Here is a 13894-nt window from a genome sequence, read left to right as displayed (position 1 = left end):
TCCATCAATTGTCCTCAGTCATTATTCGCTGCTTTTATGCCACGGGGCTTTTTGTAGCTTTTGTTGCTGTCTCTGTTCAACTCCATGCCTTCAAGTTAGAGCTGAGAAACTGAGATATATTTCTTTTTTTTCCGCTCGGATAAAAACACCTTCTGTTTCTTATTTCCCATGTTTATTTGTTTTTATCATTTTTAAAGTTAAATATTAAAGTAAATTGGAGCTACGTGTGTTTTTAATTATTTTTCCAGAACGCGATTTTATGATCCAAAATGCGCACGCAGATGCTTCGGGTCGATATTTGTTTGTTTTTTTCCACCAGGGTCTAATTCTGGTTCCTCCTAAGTTAGACGAAATTGCTTTTAGTTGTATGTTTACCCGTTTATGGACCAGCATCACCTCGATTGGCCGATCTGGTCACATGGTTCGCTAACTTTATTCAGTTGACACCAAGTAGGAGGGCTTTATGGAGGGAGGAAAAAAAGACAACTCGAGAAAAATTAGTATTTTCTACCTTCAGAAATTAATGGCCATGAGTTCGTATATGGTGAACTCCAAGTATGTGGATCCCAAATTTCCTCCGTGCGAGGAATATTCACAAAATAACTATATACCTGAGCAGGGCTCGGACTACTTCAGTCCAACGCAGGACACAGACTTTCACCATGCAGGGATCTACCCACGGTCAAACTACACGGAGCAGCCCTTCAGCTGCAACACTGTGCAGGACTCCAGCACAGTGCAGCCACGGGGTCATGTGCAAGAGAGATCCGGCCAGTCGAGCCCTTTTAACGCACAGACTGAGCCAGGGCCCCCGGTCCAAGTGTCCGGACCTCGGACTTGTGGACAGCAACAAAACACAAAGAGCCAAAATGGGATACAAGCCAAGCAGCCTGCAGTAGTTTACCCCTGGATGAAGAAAGTCCACGTAACTACCGGTAAGATTTCTACTACTACTACTAGGCTACTAGTACTTCTCTTATGGAGCAGCTGAGACCTGTACTTCAGGAATCATTCAGTGTAATATTTATGAGAGTCTTTGAAAGGCCTCGCCAATTACACAAGTCATAAATTTTTATAGCTCAGGAAATAGGCCGCTAGGTGAGCGCCTGAAAGCTCCTGAAAACACATATTGACCGCTTGTAATGGAGCTTAAATCTGCAGCAAATCTGCTTAAATTCAGCTTAAATCCTTCATTATTTCCTCGCCTCTCTTCCTTGTGCGTTTCCTTAAAGTTTGAGCGCCCCGGGTGCAGAGAGAGAGACTCCTCATGCTGTATTGTTTTTTGCCTGCATGCTGCTTTGGCCACATTTGGTGACTTTCTTTTTTTTTCCTTCCTCCTCTTCTGTTTTCTTTCTCCCAGTGAACCCGGACTACACAGGATCCGAGCCCAAACGGTCCAGAACAGCTTACACCCGGCAGCAGGTTCTGGAGCTTGAGAAGGAGTTTCATTTTAACAGGTATCTGACCAGGCGGCGGCGGATTGAGATTGCCCACACTCTTTGTCTCTCCGAGAGGCAGATCAAAATCTGGTTTCAGAACAGACGGATGAAATGGAAGAAAGATCACAAACTGCCCAACACCAAGGGCAGATCTGCACCAGCCTCCAGCCATCTGCAGAGCATTCAGAAGGACAGCCAGACTGATATCACGTCATTATAAGACAAGGAGAGAGGTGGCTTTTAGAAATTAACTGTACATAAAAAAGAGACTTGGGTTGCATCTGACTTTTGCATGGACTGATGTCGTTTTTAGCCTTTTTTTTATTTAACAAAAATGACCCCAGCAGTGTTTTTTTTGACTCAAGACAGAGTCAGAAAAAAATCAATCAGCCTTGAGTTTGAAAGTTGAGCCTCTTTTTCTTGAGAGACTCAAAAACATCGAAACAAGCCTTTGATTTTTTTTTTTTTTTTTTTTTTGGGTATTTAATTTGTTTTGGACGTTTCCCTCCCCTCTGTGGACGTTTAATGAGCAAACCTCGGCTGATTTCATGGGTTTAAAACAAAGTGTTTCTGCTCCTCTCACGTGGATTCACGCTGGTTGAAACATTTAATTACTTCACCATGAACAGGGAAGTCCTTCGTTCGTTATTTCAGTTTTTTTTTCTCCGATTGAATCTTCACATTAAAACGCACAATATATATTTATACATATATATATATACTTGAAGGAAGCATTATTTCCACACAGCACGCCTAACACAACCTACTTTCGTTTAGCTGCAAAAAAACAAAGACAAAAAAACCCAACAACCCGTGAATCCCTCAGATCTTTGTGACTCCTTTATGTTTTTAACTTATTTTGTACAATAAAGCTTTGAAATTTTCGGAGCCTAAATATTATTCCCAAAAAGCAAGACATTCCTGTGTGCATACTATTCTGAGTGCCCTTATAAATCTCTCCTGACATCTGTGTAAACAGTGTACATTTTCAGAGGCTCTCTCGAAACTCTGATATGAAAGATCATTTGTTCCTGCATGGCATCGGATTGATATTGGATGTTTCTCATCGGAAATCCAGGTTACTTAGGAGTAGAAGTGTCTATTTTTCATAATATGATTTTTTACGTCATTATTTATTTGTTTAAAAAGAAACGTGTACATTTTCGTATAGCACACACACACACACACATACACACACACACACACACACACACAATTCTAATTAAAAGTATTCGTTAAACTTTTATTAATCTAAAAAAAAAAAATATGTGCATTATTAGCATGGCTTTATGCAAAGTTTTAGTCTTAGTTAAAATGTGGGAATCTTCCGAGTTTTTCATTTACACCGAGCTAAAACCGAGGGGGGCTTTCACGTCACCTTTCAAGGCAGATATTTCTGGTTTTCTACCGTCATTGTCTTCGGACACACACACACACAAAAAAGCCCCAAAGCTCTCCCAGTCCGAGGAGGTCTTCTTTCTGAAGTCTTCACGATGAGAAGCTTGAAAAGGTATTTCAGCCGAAGGTCGACAAAGCAGCAGTGGCAGGTTCATCCAGGGGACACATTTCAGCCGCAAGGACTGACCCCAACACCCCCTGACCCGCCGGACAAGCAGCATTTTCTCTCCCAGGCGCTGCTCGCTTTGGTTTGGAGCGCTTTTTCCACACTTCAAGAAAACAAAAAAAGAAGAAAGCCAAAGCATTCAAAGCAAAGAGTCAGTGCGTGAATCCCACAGTTTTAACAGTATTTATATCAGGTCGAAGCCCCCAGAAGGTTCTGATTTGTGCATTTGTCTCCTCATGTCAATATGCAATCTTTTTGGTTTTATTTTTGTACATGCTTTCTACCTTGTATTGTGCATTGAGATGCGAGAAGTATATTGGAAAAAAATAAAGATTTCTACTGATTATGCATTTAAATGTTTGCAGTGGGCACTTTGTCGAGATTTCTTTTTAATTTCTCCTCTCAGAAATATTTTGATTGTGAGGAAATGGATTTTCCCGGCGCCACTGTGGTATTTTATAATTCCTCCAAATTGCTCAAAAACGTATTATATTTTCATTTTTATGGGGTTATTTCGTCATTCGTTTTGCGCCATTTACAAAAGGATCACGTTTGATGGGAAAGGAGTCTTTCTTCTAAGCACGTGGAGCCATTTGAGCCCCCTTTTTTTTACCAAACATTCACAGATGCACCAAATGTGCGCTGCATGGGCAAATTCAGCCTCTTCTCCTGCGTCAAGGGTGACATTTACGAGCAAAAATATTATTCCTCCACGATAAGTGAAGCAAATATTTTTTTTAAAACCATTAAATAATGAGTTTATACTATTCTTTGTCTTAATTTTCATTCATTAGCTCTTATATGGAAACGAGCGGCTTGGTTGCGCGACAAAAAAACATCCTCATGAGCTCTCAGTGGAGCTTCTCAAGGTGATTTTATTCAGTGAAAACTGAGACTTTGACTTGAGTCACATAAGAATCACATAAGTCTTTATTATATAGAAACACAAATGTTCAAACTGACAAACAAAAACTCTGTCAGAGGGGCTGCTCCTGCTCCAAAACCAGATTACGCGGCATTCATCACAAACTGTTTCACACACAAAATAAACAACTATATAACTATATCAATCTGATATCAAACTCCCCTCGTGCTCCACAACTTATACCTTTATTGAATATGACCCACTGCAGCTCTGACCTCCGACCCTCCACGCTACACAATCAGTTGTGACACAAACAAAAGTGGTCATAAACAGACATGTGGAAAGACAATCTCGAGCCTCTCAGCGCTGTTTTCATCCCCAGTGACCACTGTCTGATCCCCACTGAGCACGCGCGGGCCCATACGGCGTGCACGGGCTCTTATGTGCCTGTGTACGTGTAAAAAGTGGAGGCTCGTGTCATATATAGATTCAGAGAGAAGCTGAGACAAAGTGATGCTTCCAATCCACCATCCTGCCATAAATGATCTGCACATAGATGCTGAGGGGAGGATGAGAGGGAGAGGGGGGGAGAGAGGGAGGGAGGGGGGGGGGGATGAGTGAGAGGAGTGGGGGATGGGAGGGGAGGGGGGGGGGGTGCTATTGGCACAATTGGACAACTAATCTAACTAATATACATATATTTAATATAAGGTTTTTTATTTTAAATCCGTCTCATATCAAACACAAGCTGTGGTTTTCTCTTTTATTCAAACGTGAAATCAAATGAAAACACATCCCAGTTTCCTCCAGCAGTTATCAGGTCAGAGCAGCCTACTACAACGTACAGTGTGTAGCCACACTGACCTACATGTCTGAACAGCAATAAATGGGAGCCAAAGGCAGTGCCATTTTCAATGACACTGCACCCAGTGCAGGAATACAACGTCGTCGCTCTCCATCCGGCCATATTTGATTTCCAGCTGTTTTCTCGCAGAAGCCTCTCCGAAGCCAGACAACCCCCCTAAGATATATTAAAGTGCGCTGTCTGCATTCAGAGATATAATCCAGAGACTATACCACTCCGCTCTCTATTCTCGACCACGTGATTGTCTAAATAATTAATGCAGCACGTCCCCCTAGAAACACGGCGTCGTCATTAATCGCAAGGACTCTATCAGACTTGAAAACTGAAGAGATCCCCCAAGAAAATAATATCCGATACCCGGCTTCAAGCGTTACAGCCCCGCACTTTAGCGACACATCCGAACCGATGGATGCTTGGGTAGGTAAATATTTCAGCATTTTCCATGTTGGCCGAGCTGGTAAATGACGATATCAAATGTCGTGATATTTGATAAATTGCTGCCTTTGGTGTGTGCGCTCTGAGGCTGTGCTTAGTCGCTGTGTGCATGTCTTCTTCTTCTGCTTCTTCTTCTCCTGCTTCTTCTTCTTCTTCTTCTTCTTTTTGATTTAATATATCACAAATGGTAGTTTTTTTTTTCTTTTTTGAGCTCGCTTGTATATGTCGAAAGGGACTGATAGGATAAATGGTAAAAACTAAAGGGTAGTGACATGTATTTATGGATGCTCTCTCGGACACACTGGGCCCACTCAGTCTTTATTCGCAATCATTTTAACAATTTTTATTCTATTTTTTTTAAAGACAAGTAAAATTCAACATTCTTGTATCTTGCTCGCAAAGTATAAGTGAACGTGTCTTTTATGTTGTGCAAGTTTTCAACACGAGATAAACAGCAGCTTGTTTTTATTTTGCTTCTTTGCGTGAGAGTCGATTTCTGCTGTTTTTATTGTTCGCGGGGGGAGATTTGATTCTGATTTTCCAAGTCGAAGAAGAAGAAGAAGAAGTCTCTGAAGTTTTGGGGCAGGCTGACAGTTCTGCCTCCTTGTAAATCATTCCCAGTAATTCCTGAAAGGGTGCGAGGCTGTTGGGGGGCCGGGCGAAAACTGTAAATCTTTCACTTTTATTACCCCTCTGAACATATGCTGCGTCGCTACCAGTCCTGCATCCTTCTTCTTCTGCTTCTTCTTCTTAGATAACCCACCGCTGAACACAGCCGACGCTCTCTGCGGCTCCGAATTCTTCCTCTTCCAATTCATCCTGGTCTTTTCCCAATATATTTATTTATTGGATATCAAACCGTGCTATTGTTAATATTGAAAAACAATGCAGGAGAGGACACTTCTCTCCATCCCTTTGTGTTTCAGCAGCGTTTGAGTGAGGACAGACACAACAAACAAAAGATGATAATGTGGTTTATTTGAATACAATCCAGTCCCAGCTGGAAGAAGAAAAAAAACAACACCACATGTCGTTTATTTCATGAATCATTTTTAAAACAAAAGAAGTGCACATGAAACATCATTGGGCGACTTAATAGGACACAGACAGAAAGTGTAATTAGTAGCGTTTGAGAATATTATCCGTAAATACTTCAATGTGGTGCGTTTAAGGCCCACTTTACGCGTTTTATTGTGAAATTGCGGACTGTTTATATAGGAGAAAATGCAAAAAAAATTTAAAAGCTGCAATCACACTTAAATTGCACATAAATTGGTGAAAATATAGGCACACACGCTGCACTAAAGACGCTGAAGCCACCTCTCTGAGACAGCATCTCTCATCCTCAGTACCTCAACAAATAGCACGTAATGCTTGTGTTTAAGTGCAGGCGAGCTCCAATCCTCACAAAATTCAGAAGGAGATGAAAAGAAATAGGCAGTGCAACATTTTCACACAGCTCAGATGAGGAAATAAACGCCACCCTTTATCAAAATGGATTGGTGAGGTAAGGCTCGGTTGAAGAAGAGAACAATCACGTGAACAAATATGCCTGTATCTTAAGGCAGCGCCTTTATTTGTCATCACAAAGCTTCCGAAACACCCCAAAATCTCCTAATGTTAAAGCTCCAAATGTGCTCAGGCCTATCCTGCTCTGAATTCCTGTATATTTCAATGGGTGATTGATTGCCAGGGATTTTTTTTTTCTGGAATAAGGATACCTTGTTCGCTTTTTATTGGTAGTTGAATGCGAGTCCTTCCATTCTTTCGGGAATACTGTCTCCATTGGTATATGGAAATGTCTGAAAAACAGCAAGATCAGGTTTAGGACAGCATTGTCTACAGACAAAGGGTGAAGGATTTATTCTAGAGACTGCGTGGAAAGGAACTGATGCTGAGAGGGGGACTGCTTTATGATGAATTGATTCGCAGGTAAGCAACTGCATGGCAGAAAGCAACCTTTAACCACGGGTTAATATAATGCAAGGAAATATATGTGATTTATTCCACTCAAGGAGGCGATGCTTGTTAATGTCGGAGACCGTGTGGTGGATATGGAGTCCACACAGCCGGCTCCTCTACAGCACATTCATATTTTTTGGGGGGTGAGAAAGCGCGTTCAAATATTATCGACAGATTGAGTCCTGCGCTTTTTTCAGCTGAATTCACGTTTCGATGAGAAGCGGCTCCGAGGAGGAGGAAGAAGAAGAAGAAGAAGAAGAAGAAGAAGAAGAAGAAGAAGAGAGAGGAGAGGAACTTTTCTTTTTGGCTCTTGGATCGTAAATCACATTAATTTGTTGTCTTATCGTCACAGTGGCGTTTGCGGTGATTTATGTGGTTTCAGCTGTATGGCTTTGTTAAGCTGCAACGTTATATTTATACATGAATTCATATTTGATGTTTGAAAGGATCGCCCGGCTGGATAGTGACCAAGGATAAAGGCAAATAGTTCAGATTTTCTTTCTATTTGGAGACGTTTTTTATTTTTTATTTTTTTTTGGCTCACTTGTATTTAGTTGAATGTGAATATTTTTCTGTAGGCCTGAGTCGCAAAGACAATAAAAGCTTATGTTTAAGTTGATTATTCTACATTTTACTAACAATCTGCTGACACTTTAATGGATAAACGTTTAATTTACGTGCACCACATCTTTATAAACATTATACTCGTGATGGGGCGTCTGTGCTGAATTTCTACCGATTTTTACTAAAAGCAGAAACCTACTTGTGGTTTCGTATTATGTGAGCAGCTCGCATTTATCTGCACGTAAAACAGACCTTGGACACATGTTATTACAATAAAATCGACGCTTTAATCTCACAATGATCAACTGGACGCAGCAAACATTTTTCCAACAATAACTCTCAACCTCTCTCGCCTGTTTTAGCTGTTAATATGAGCAGATTTTGGAGGGCTAAGCCGCAGAAAAACGATTCACAGGGATAATAAACACTCGACACTCGAGTCCGGCCCATTGTGTGAACCAAACTTACCGTAACAACGCGTAGGCGAAAAACACTGCTGTCTGAAAAGAGGACCATGTCTGCTACTAGTAGCCCAGTGTGTTTAAAAAGCACTTCAGGCGCAGATTATCGACCAGCTTTAACAAATATTCCCACATCGAAGGAATCTGAGATTTCAAGCAAATATCCTCAGATGAGATAATAAAACAGAAGAGTTTTCTCACTCACACATTTAGGAAAAAAAAAGATTTTCTGAGGTTTAATTTCTGCTCTCTGGCCGCCGGGTCCTGTGTTTCAGTCAGCGCTGAAAAGCTGCTTTGAATTTAGTTTCAGACTTGAGGCTACTTGAAGCCAAACTGCTCGTTGTTCATTAAACTTTGACTTAATGCTGAATGACCCAAAGGTCACCTAAAAAAGCTTATGACTGCTAAATATTTGGGCTGGCTCTTTGTGCTGAAAAAAAAAAAGTGCACATGTAAGACTTTTCTCTCTCTCTTTCTTCACTTTTAAAAAAAGTGCCATACGTGGTCCAATTTAGCAAAATGAAAAAAAGGGAAAACATCAGATGAAATGAGAAAATACATCTTATTAGCTCAGGAATAATTTGAATTAAAATATATATATTTTTTTACTTGAGCTTTGTTTTTTAAATGATGGAGAATAATTGTCCTGATCTTTATTTTCTTTGTATAAATTCTGCTTGTATGCGTCGAATTGGAGGCCCATGTTTGAATGTGAATTAAAAAGGGGAAAAAACACTTATTTTATTTCTCTTGCAGGTCGAGGTGGCAGCAGTGATGAATGCGTGAAGGATATAAAACAGATTTGCGCAGATTTCGGTGAGTAACATTTCTTTAATGAAGGGAGTGGACAAGGCAGCACGGCCAACTGCTAACAAGGTGAAGGGGTGATTTGTTATTAGGCTACATATTAACGCTCACAGTGTGGCACAGGAGGCTTAAATCACCAAAACAGACATGAGGGATGACTTTAACACAGCCTGTGCGGGTAATTATTTGCGCAGGCCAGAGTCCCATTCAAAAAAAAAAAAAAAGCCTAAAACTATTTATCCACAAGAAAAACAACTGTAAAAACAAACAAACAAACCAAAAAAAAAACATGAATAATCTTTGCATTGTTCTCACACATTAACTGAAAAACATGCAAATTATAAAAGTAATAAAATCAGGAACAGTTTCACCGCTTCATCCCTGGATTTCTCTACATTTTAACGCGTCCTCACCAAACATCCCCTGCCTGAAATATCTCCAGTGTTTCACCTCGCCCCGGCTCGTTTGGCTGCAGACTCGCGCTGAGCCAGAATGGAGGCATCATTTATAAACCGAGCCTCTGCACGGGAGAAGTCGCCGAGTATGAAATTCTTTCCCTTGCCTTCCTCCTACGCTTAGTTTTACACTTCTGAGGGGCTGCGAGTCTCGAGGAGTGTTTTGCTTTTCATTCCTCTCTGAGGCCGTTTACAACCATAACATTTGCGGTCATAAATTTTGCCGCGGTCCACACTGACAGGTGCAATTGTTATGCACGGCGCGGGCTGCACCTCCTCAAGCCACCAACATACAGTACAAGCAAGCAAGCAAGCAAGCAGGGCCCTTTGATATTTCTGTTTCAGCTTAGTTACAAAGCAAGCGTTACTTATTTATATTCTTAAAACAAACGTGGCTGACATAGAAAATATCCACCAGAATCACAATAATTAAATGTTCTTGTTTAGAATTAAAGGGGCACTATGTAGTTTTGGAGAAGAGATTCAAACTCAGAATTTTAATATTTACAATATTAATGAGGTAATGATACAAACTCATACATATTTATTTTCTCCATAGCTGAATAAACGAGCTGTTCTCAGAGGAAAATATGGTTTGTAGATAGAAAGGTGGCAGGGTCCGCCAAATATAAACAAAGTGAAACAGTATGAAACTGTGTTGTCCTTTAAAATCAGTTTGTTTATGCAGTTTATTCAGCCATGAAAAGAAAGAGTTTGTTTATTCAGTTTTTTTTAAAATCAGTCAGTGAAGATCTTTCTCTTCTGCTTTAAATTTCTTCCCCAAAACTACAGAGTGCACCTTTAAAAATTAATTTTGCATGAACAAGCAGCTGAAATATCTGTGTTGAGTCTAATGAAACATCATATTTACTTCCCCTCTCTATCTCTCTCTTTTGATATTAACATTAATAACAAACACCAGAGGAGGAGGATTAATATCGAGCCTCTCTCTGTGCGTAAACATGTGATCCAAACGCATGCGCGCGGCCTTGGTTGGTGGGCTATATATTTCTTGCTACAGGGAACAATGCATGACGGGCTTTGTCAGGCCTTGTGATTAGTGAAAAGGGTATTGTGTGTATGTGTGTGTCAAATGCTGATTCAGCTCATTTTGTGAGGGACTCCTAAAGCCTCCCAGAGGGTCGCTTTTAGCGCAAGTTAAACTTTAACTGTTTTGTGCCAAGAAAGAAATGAGTCGGACGGGCTCAGATCTGGAGCTGGGAGATGTGTCACTGCTCCAGACACTGTAGAGGCAGCTGGTGATTTATAATTTAATAGATAATCTAGAGGGCCAAGTAGAGTGATTCTCCTGGTTTATTGTGAATTATTTAAAGCATGAATCTCAGCCAGTCGGTGGATTGATGTTGAGGAAGCTGCAGCTATAATGAGTGTGGGCCTTATTCATGTGTGCCCAGACGACTCTGATGTATTTCTCTTTATAGGTCACAGACTGGAGCAACGGTGGGAAACACCAATCACGTGAATAAACAACATCCATGCCATTGGATAGAGTTGCACTTCCTTATTGGCTTTGAATCCACAAAATGCAGAAAGCAACATACTACGATAACTCTGGACTTTTTGGAGGCTACACCTACCCCAAACCTGACTCCTACAACTATGGCCCCGCTCACCAGTCCTACCCTACTGCTAACATCGACAGTGACTACCAGGGCTCGGTGTGTCCCATCCAGACCTCCTCTGTCCGGCCACCGACCCTCAAAGACAGTGACCTGAACGGGGACTGCATGCGGCAGAGCAGCAGTCAGAGCAGCAGCAGCAGCAGCCAGGCAACGAGTATCGTGGAGCAGCAGGCTCCTCCGCTGTCCGCATCCTCTCCCAGCTCCAACAGCTCTGCAACCCAGAAGAAGAAATCTCCATCCGGCGGCGCCTCCAACAGCGCCACACCTGCCCTCACCAAGCAGATCTTCCCCTGGATGAAGGAGACCCGGCAGAACGCCAAGCAGAAGAGCAACAACTGCACCACCTCAGGTAGAGATCAGGATGGAGACGTGTGTGTGTGTGTGTGTGTGTGTGTGTGTGTGTGTGTGTGTATGAGAGGGAAGAGGAGGGTGGGGGTGGACTGGGCCTTGTTGTGCTTACAGTTTATGATTGCTTTGGTAATAAAATGGCTCTGTGTGTTCCTTCACAGGTGGTGGAGAGGTGAGTGATGAGAAGAGCCCGCCGGGACCAGCCTCCAAGCGGGTCAGAACTGCCTACACGAGCGCGCAACTTGTGGAGCTGGAGAAGGAGTTTCACTTTAACCGCTACCTTTGTCGCCCTCGGAGAGTGGAGATGGCGAATCTGTTGAACCTCACCGAGCGCCAAATAAAGATCTGGTTTCAAAACAGGAGGATGAAATACAAAAAGGACCAGAAGTCTAAAGGACTCGCACACTCTCCCCTGGGACACTCCCCGGACAGAAGCCCGCCGCTGAGTGGCCCGAATCACATTGGATACTCGGGCCAGCTCCAGAACGGCCTCAGCTATGACGCGCCCTCGCCCCCGTCCTTCGCCAAACCCCAGCAGAACATGTACGGCTTGGCCGCGTACACGGCGCCCTTGGGTGGCTGCATCCCGCAACAGAAGAGGTACCCGGGCGCCGAGTACGAACACCACGGCATGCAGAGCAACGGCGGCTTTGCCAACGCCAATTTGCAAGGCAGCCCCGTTTACGTGGGTGGGAATTTTGTTGATTCCATGCCAGCCTCGGGCCCCATGTTCAACCTCGGCCATCTTCCCCACCCCTCATCCACCAGCGTGGACTACAGCTGTGCCGCTCAGATCCCAGGAAACCACCATCATGGACCCTGTGATCCCCATCCCACATACACAGACCTCACCTCTCACCAAGCGTCTCAGGGAAGGATTCAGGAAGCGCCTAAACTCACGCATTTGTAATATGTGGTTCCGGTGTGTGTGTGTGTGTGTGTGTGTGCGTGCGTGCGTGTGGGTGCGTGCGCGCGTGTGTGTATGTGTGCCAAAATTATGTTGCGCTCTTTTTATTACCTCACTAGTCTAATAACTACACTCCAAGCGAGTCGTGTGTATTATTACAGTATTATTGATATTACTATTAATGCTATTGTGTAATTATTTTCTAAATAATACAGCTTTGTCCATTTCTCTTGAATATTTGAGGATGCGCAGAGGCAGACTAGCCTGGTGTTACTTTTTTTGGGTTTTTCTTAAGTGCAATGCGCAAATTTTTTTTTTTTGACTGAATATTTCATGCCGTTACTTGAAGGTAAGTCTTGTAGATCACGAAAAGTAGAAGCTCATCTTTAGAGAAGAAGGACTTTTAGGGGAAATTTTCTCGTCTGTTTGTCAGGATCTCACTCTCCTCACGGGCATCCTCCTATTTATTTATTTTGTATTATTTTTATTTTTTTTGGCATAATCTTTTCGTACTAGCATATAGCATATTTATTATTTAATAACTTTTGTATTGCACATTATTTATCGTTTCTATGCGAGTATTTATAAGTGTGGAGTTTTTTGTAAGATTGGACAGATCAGTGCACTTGGAAAGTGTTGGCAAAACAGGGTTTGGAAAATGCTATGACTCGCAGTGTATTGTTGATAAAGAGCATTTCTAATTGTAAATCTGGGATAAATGGGGCATTTTATAGTGTATAAACACCACTATATGTCCATGGTTAATCTTGTGTCAAACCTTAAACAAAACGTAGACTATCGAAGTATGAAATATTATACACACCAGCATGTCATTTCGTGTAGTCCATTGCTATTCTTTATTTCGTCTTCCATTGTTATTCCATTCAGTTGGATATCCATAAATTTATGAAACCCTAATGATATTGAAATGTTATATTTTATTGTGTTTAACATTTTGTAAATAAAGTGCTCAAACTTGTATTTTTTATTGCATTTTATTGATCTTTTTTTGTTTGTTTGTTTGTTTCTGATTGTTTTCATTCCTTTTGAAACTGTCAGGCAACAATACAGAGGACTCTTATTGACTCCACAGCTGTACTGTACGGTCCAAACAGGGAGAGCCGATCAATAATTAGACACCAGGATATCTAAAACTCATCAGACGGCTCTATGCTTCCAATGCAAAGTGCATTTCAGCGGTAGAAAAGCCTCTGCAGGTTATTGATGTTCAATTGGGATGAGGGCCTTTTGCATCTTCCACATGTCACTTATCTTTTTTTTTTTTTTAGTCTCGGCCACATGATTACCTCCCCATGAGCCGGGACAAGAGAATATAAGCTCCATTTTCCTATAAGCCTAATCACTGGCTGTCTAATTGATTGGTGCACACTGAGACTCATCTTCAAAAATCATTTTTTTATAAATTGGAAGTAGAGAAATGTGTCCTGTGTCTGGCAGAGCAGATTGGTGACAATAAAACAAACAAAAAAACAAACAAAACAAAAAGAAAGAAAGAAAAAAACATGCTTTGACTTTGGGAATGATGCAACGATGGATGTGCGTGTGTATATATGTGTGT

The 13894-nt window shown here is 41.7% G+C and overlaps 2 protein-coding genes across 5 annotated transcripts; both read left to right on the top strand.

Annotated features, from left to right (window-relative positions):
* The first annotated feature begins 463 nt into the window (after nucleotides 1–463).
* On the top strand, nucleotides 464–1659 carry hoxd4a (homeobox D4a). Its single transcript, XM_073473652.1, has 2 exons — nucleotides 464–935; nucleotides 1361–1659. The coding sequence occupies exons 1-2, from the start codon at nucleotides 464–466 to the stop codon at nucleotides 1657–1659; spliced, it is 771 nt and encodes a 256-aa protein (XP_073329753.1).
* A 9302-nt stretch (nucleotides 1660–10961) lies between these two features.
* Nucleotides 10962–12318, top strand: hoxd3a (homeobox D3a). Of its 4 annotated transcripts, XM_073473648.1 has the most exons (3): nucleotides 10962–11433; nucleotides 11489–11509; nucleotides 11570–12318. In XM_073473648.1, the coding sequence occupies exons 1-3, from the start codon at nucleotides 10962–10964 to the stop codon at nucleotides 12316–12318; spliced, it is 1242 nt and encodes a 413-aa protein (XP_073329749.1). The 4 variants fall into 4 exon arrangements, with proteins under 4 accessions (XP_073329749.1, XP_073329752.1, XP_073329751.1 ...); XM_073473651.1 differs by lacking the exon at nucleotides 11489–11509 and having other exon boundaries at nucleotides 10962–11409; XM_073473650.1 differs by lacking the exon at nucleotides 11489–11509 and having other exon boundaries at nucleotides 10962–11431; nucleotides 11586–12318.
* Nucleotides 12319–13894: the final 1576 nt, after the last annotated feature.

Source organism: Pagrus major, chromosome 9, assembly GCF_040436345.1.
Source record: "Pagrus major chromosome 9, Pma_NU_1.0".
Classification (NCBI taxonomy): Eukaryota; Metazoa; Chordata; class Actinopteri; order Spariformes; family Sparidae; genus Pagrus; species Pagrus major.
The sequence above is the reverse complement of the archived record's forward strand: the minus strand, read 5'-3'. Positions and strand labels throughout refer to the sequence as shown.

Bases quoted from the DNA above. Each gene is read 5' to 3' on its own strand.
- hoxd4a (XM_073473652.1), top strand. From the start codon at position 464: ATGGAGGGAGGAAAAAAAGACAACTCGAGAAAAATTAGTATTTTCTAC. The intron at 936-1,360 runs GTAAGATTTCTA...TCTTTCTCCCAG, and splicing joins GAAAGTCCACGTAACTACCG to TGAACCCGGACTACACAGGA.
- hoxd3a (XM_073473648.1), top strand. From the start codon at position 10,962: ATGCAGAAAGCAACATACTACGATAACTCTGGACTTTTTGGAGGCTAC. The intron at 11,434-11,488 runs GTGTGTGTGTGT...AGGGAAGAGGAG, and splicing joins AGATCAGGATGGAGACGTGT to GGTGGGGGTGGACTGGGCCT. The intron at 11,510-11,569 runs GTTGTGCTTACA...GTTCCTTCACAG, and splicing joins GTGGGGGTGGACTGGGCCTT to GTGGTGGAGAGGTGAGTGAT.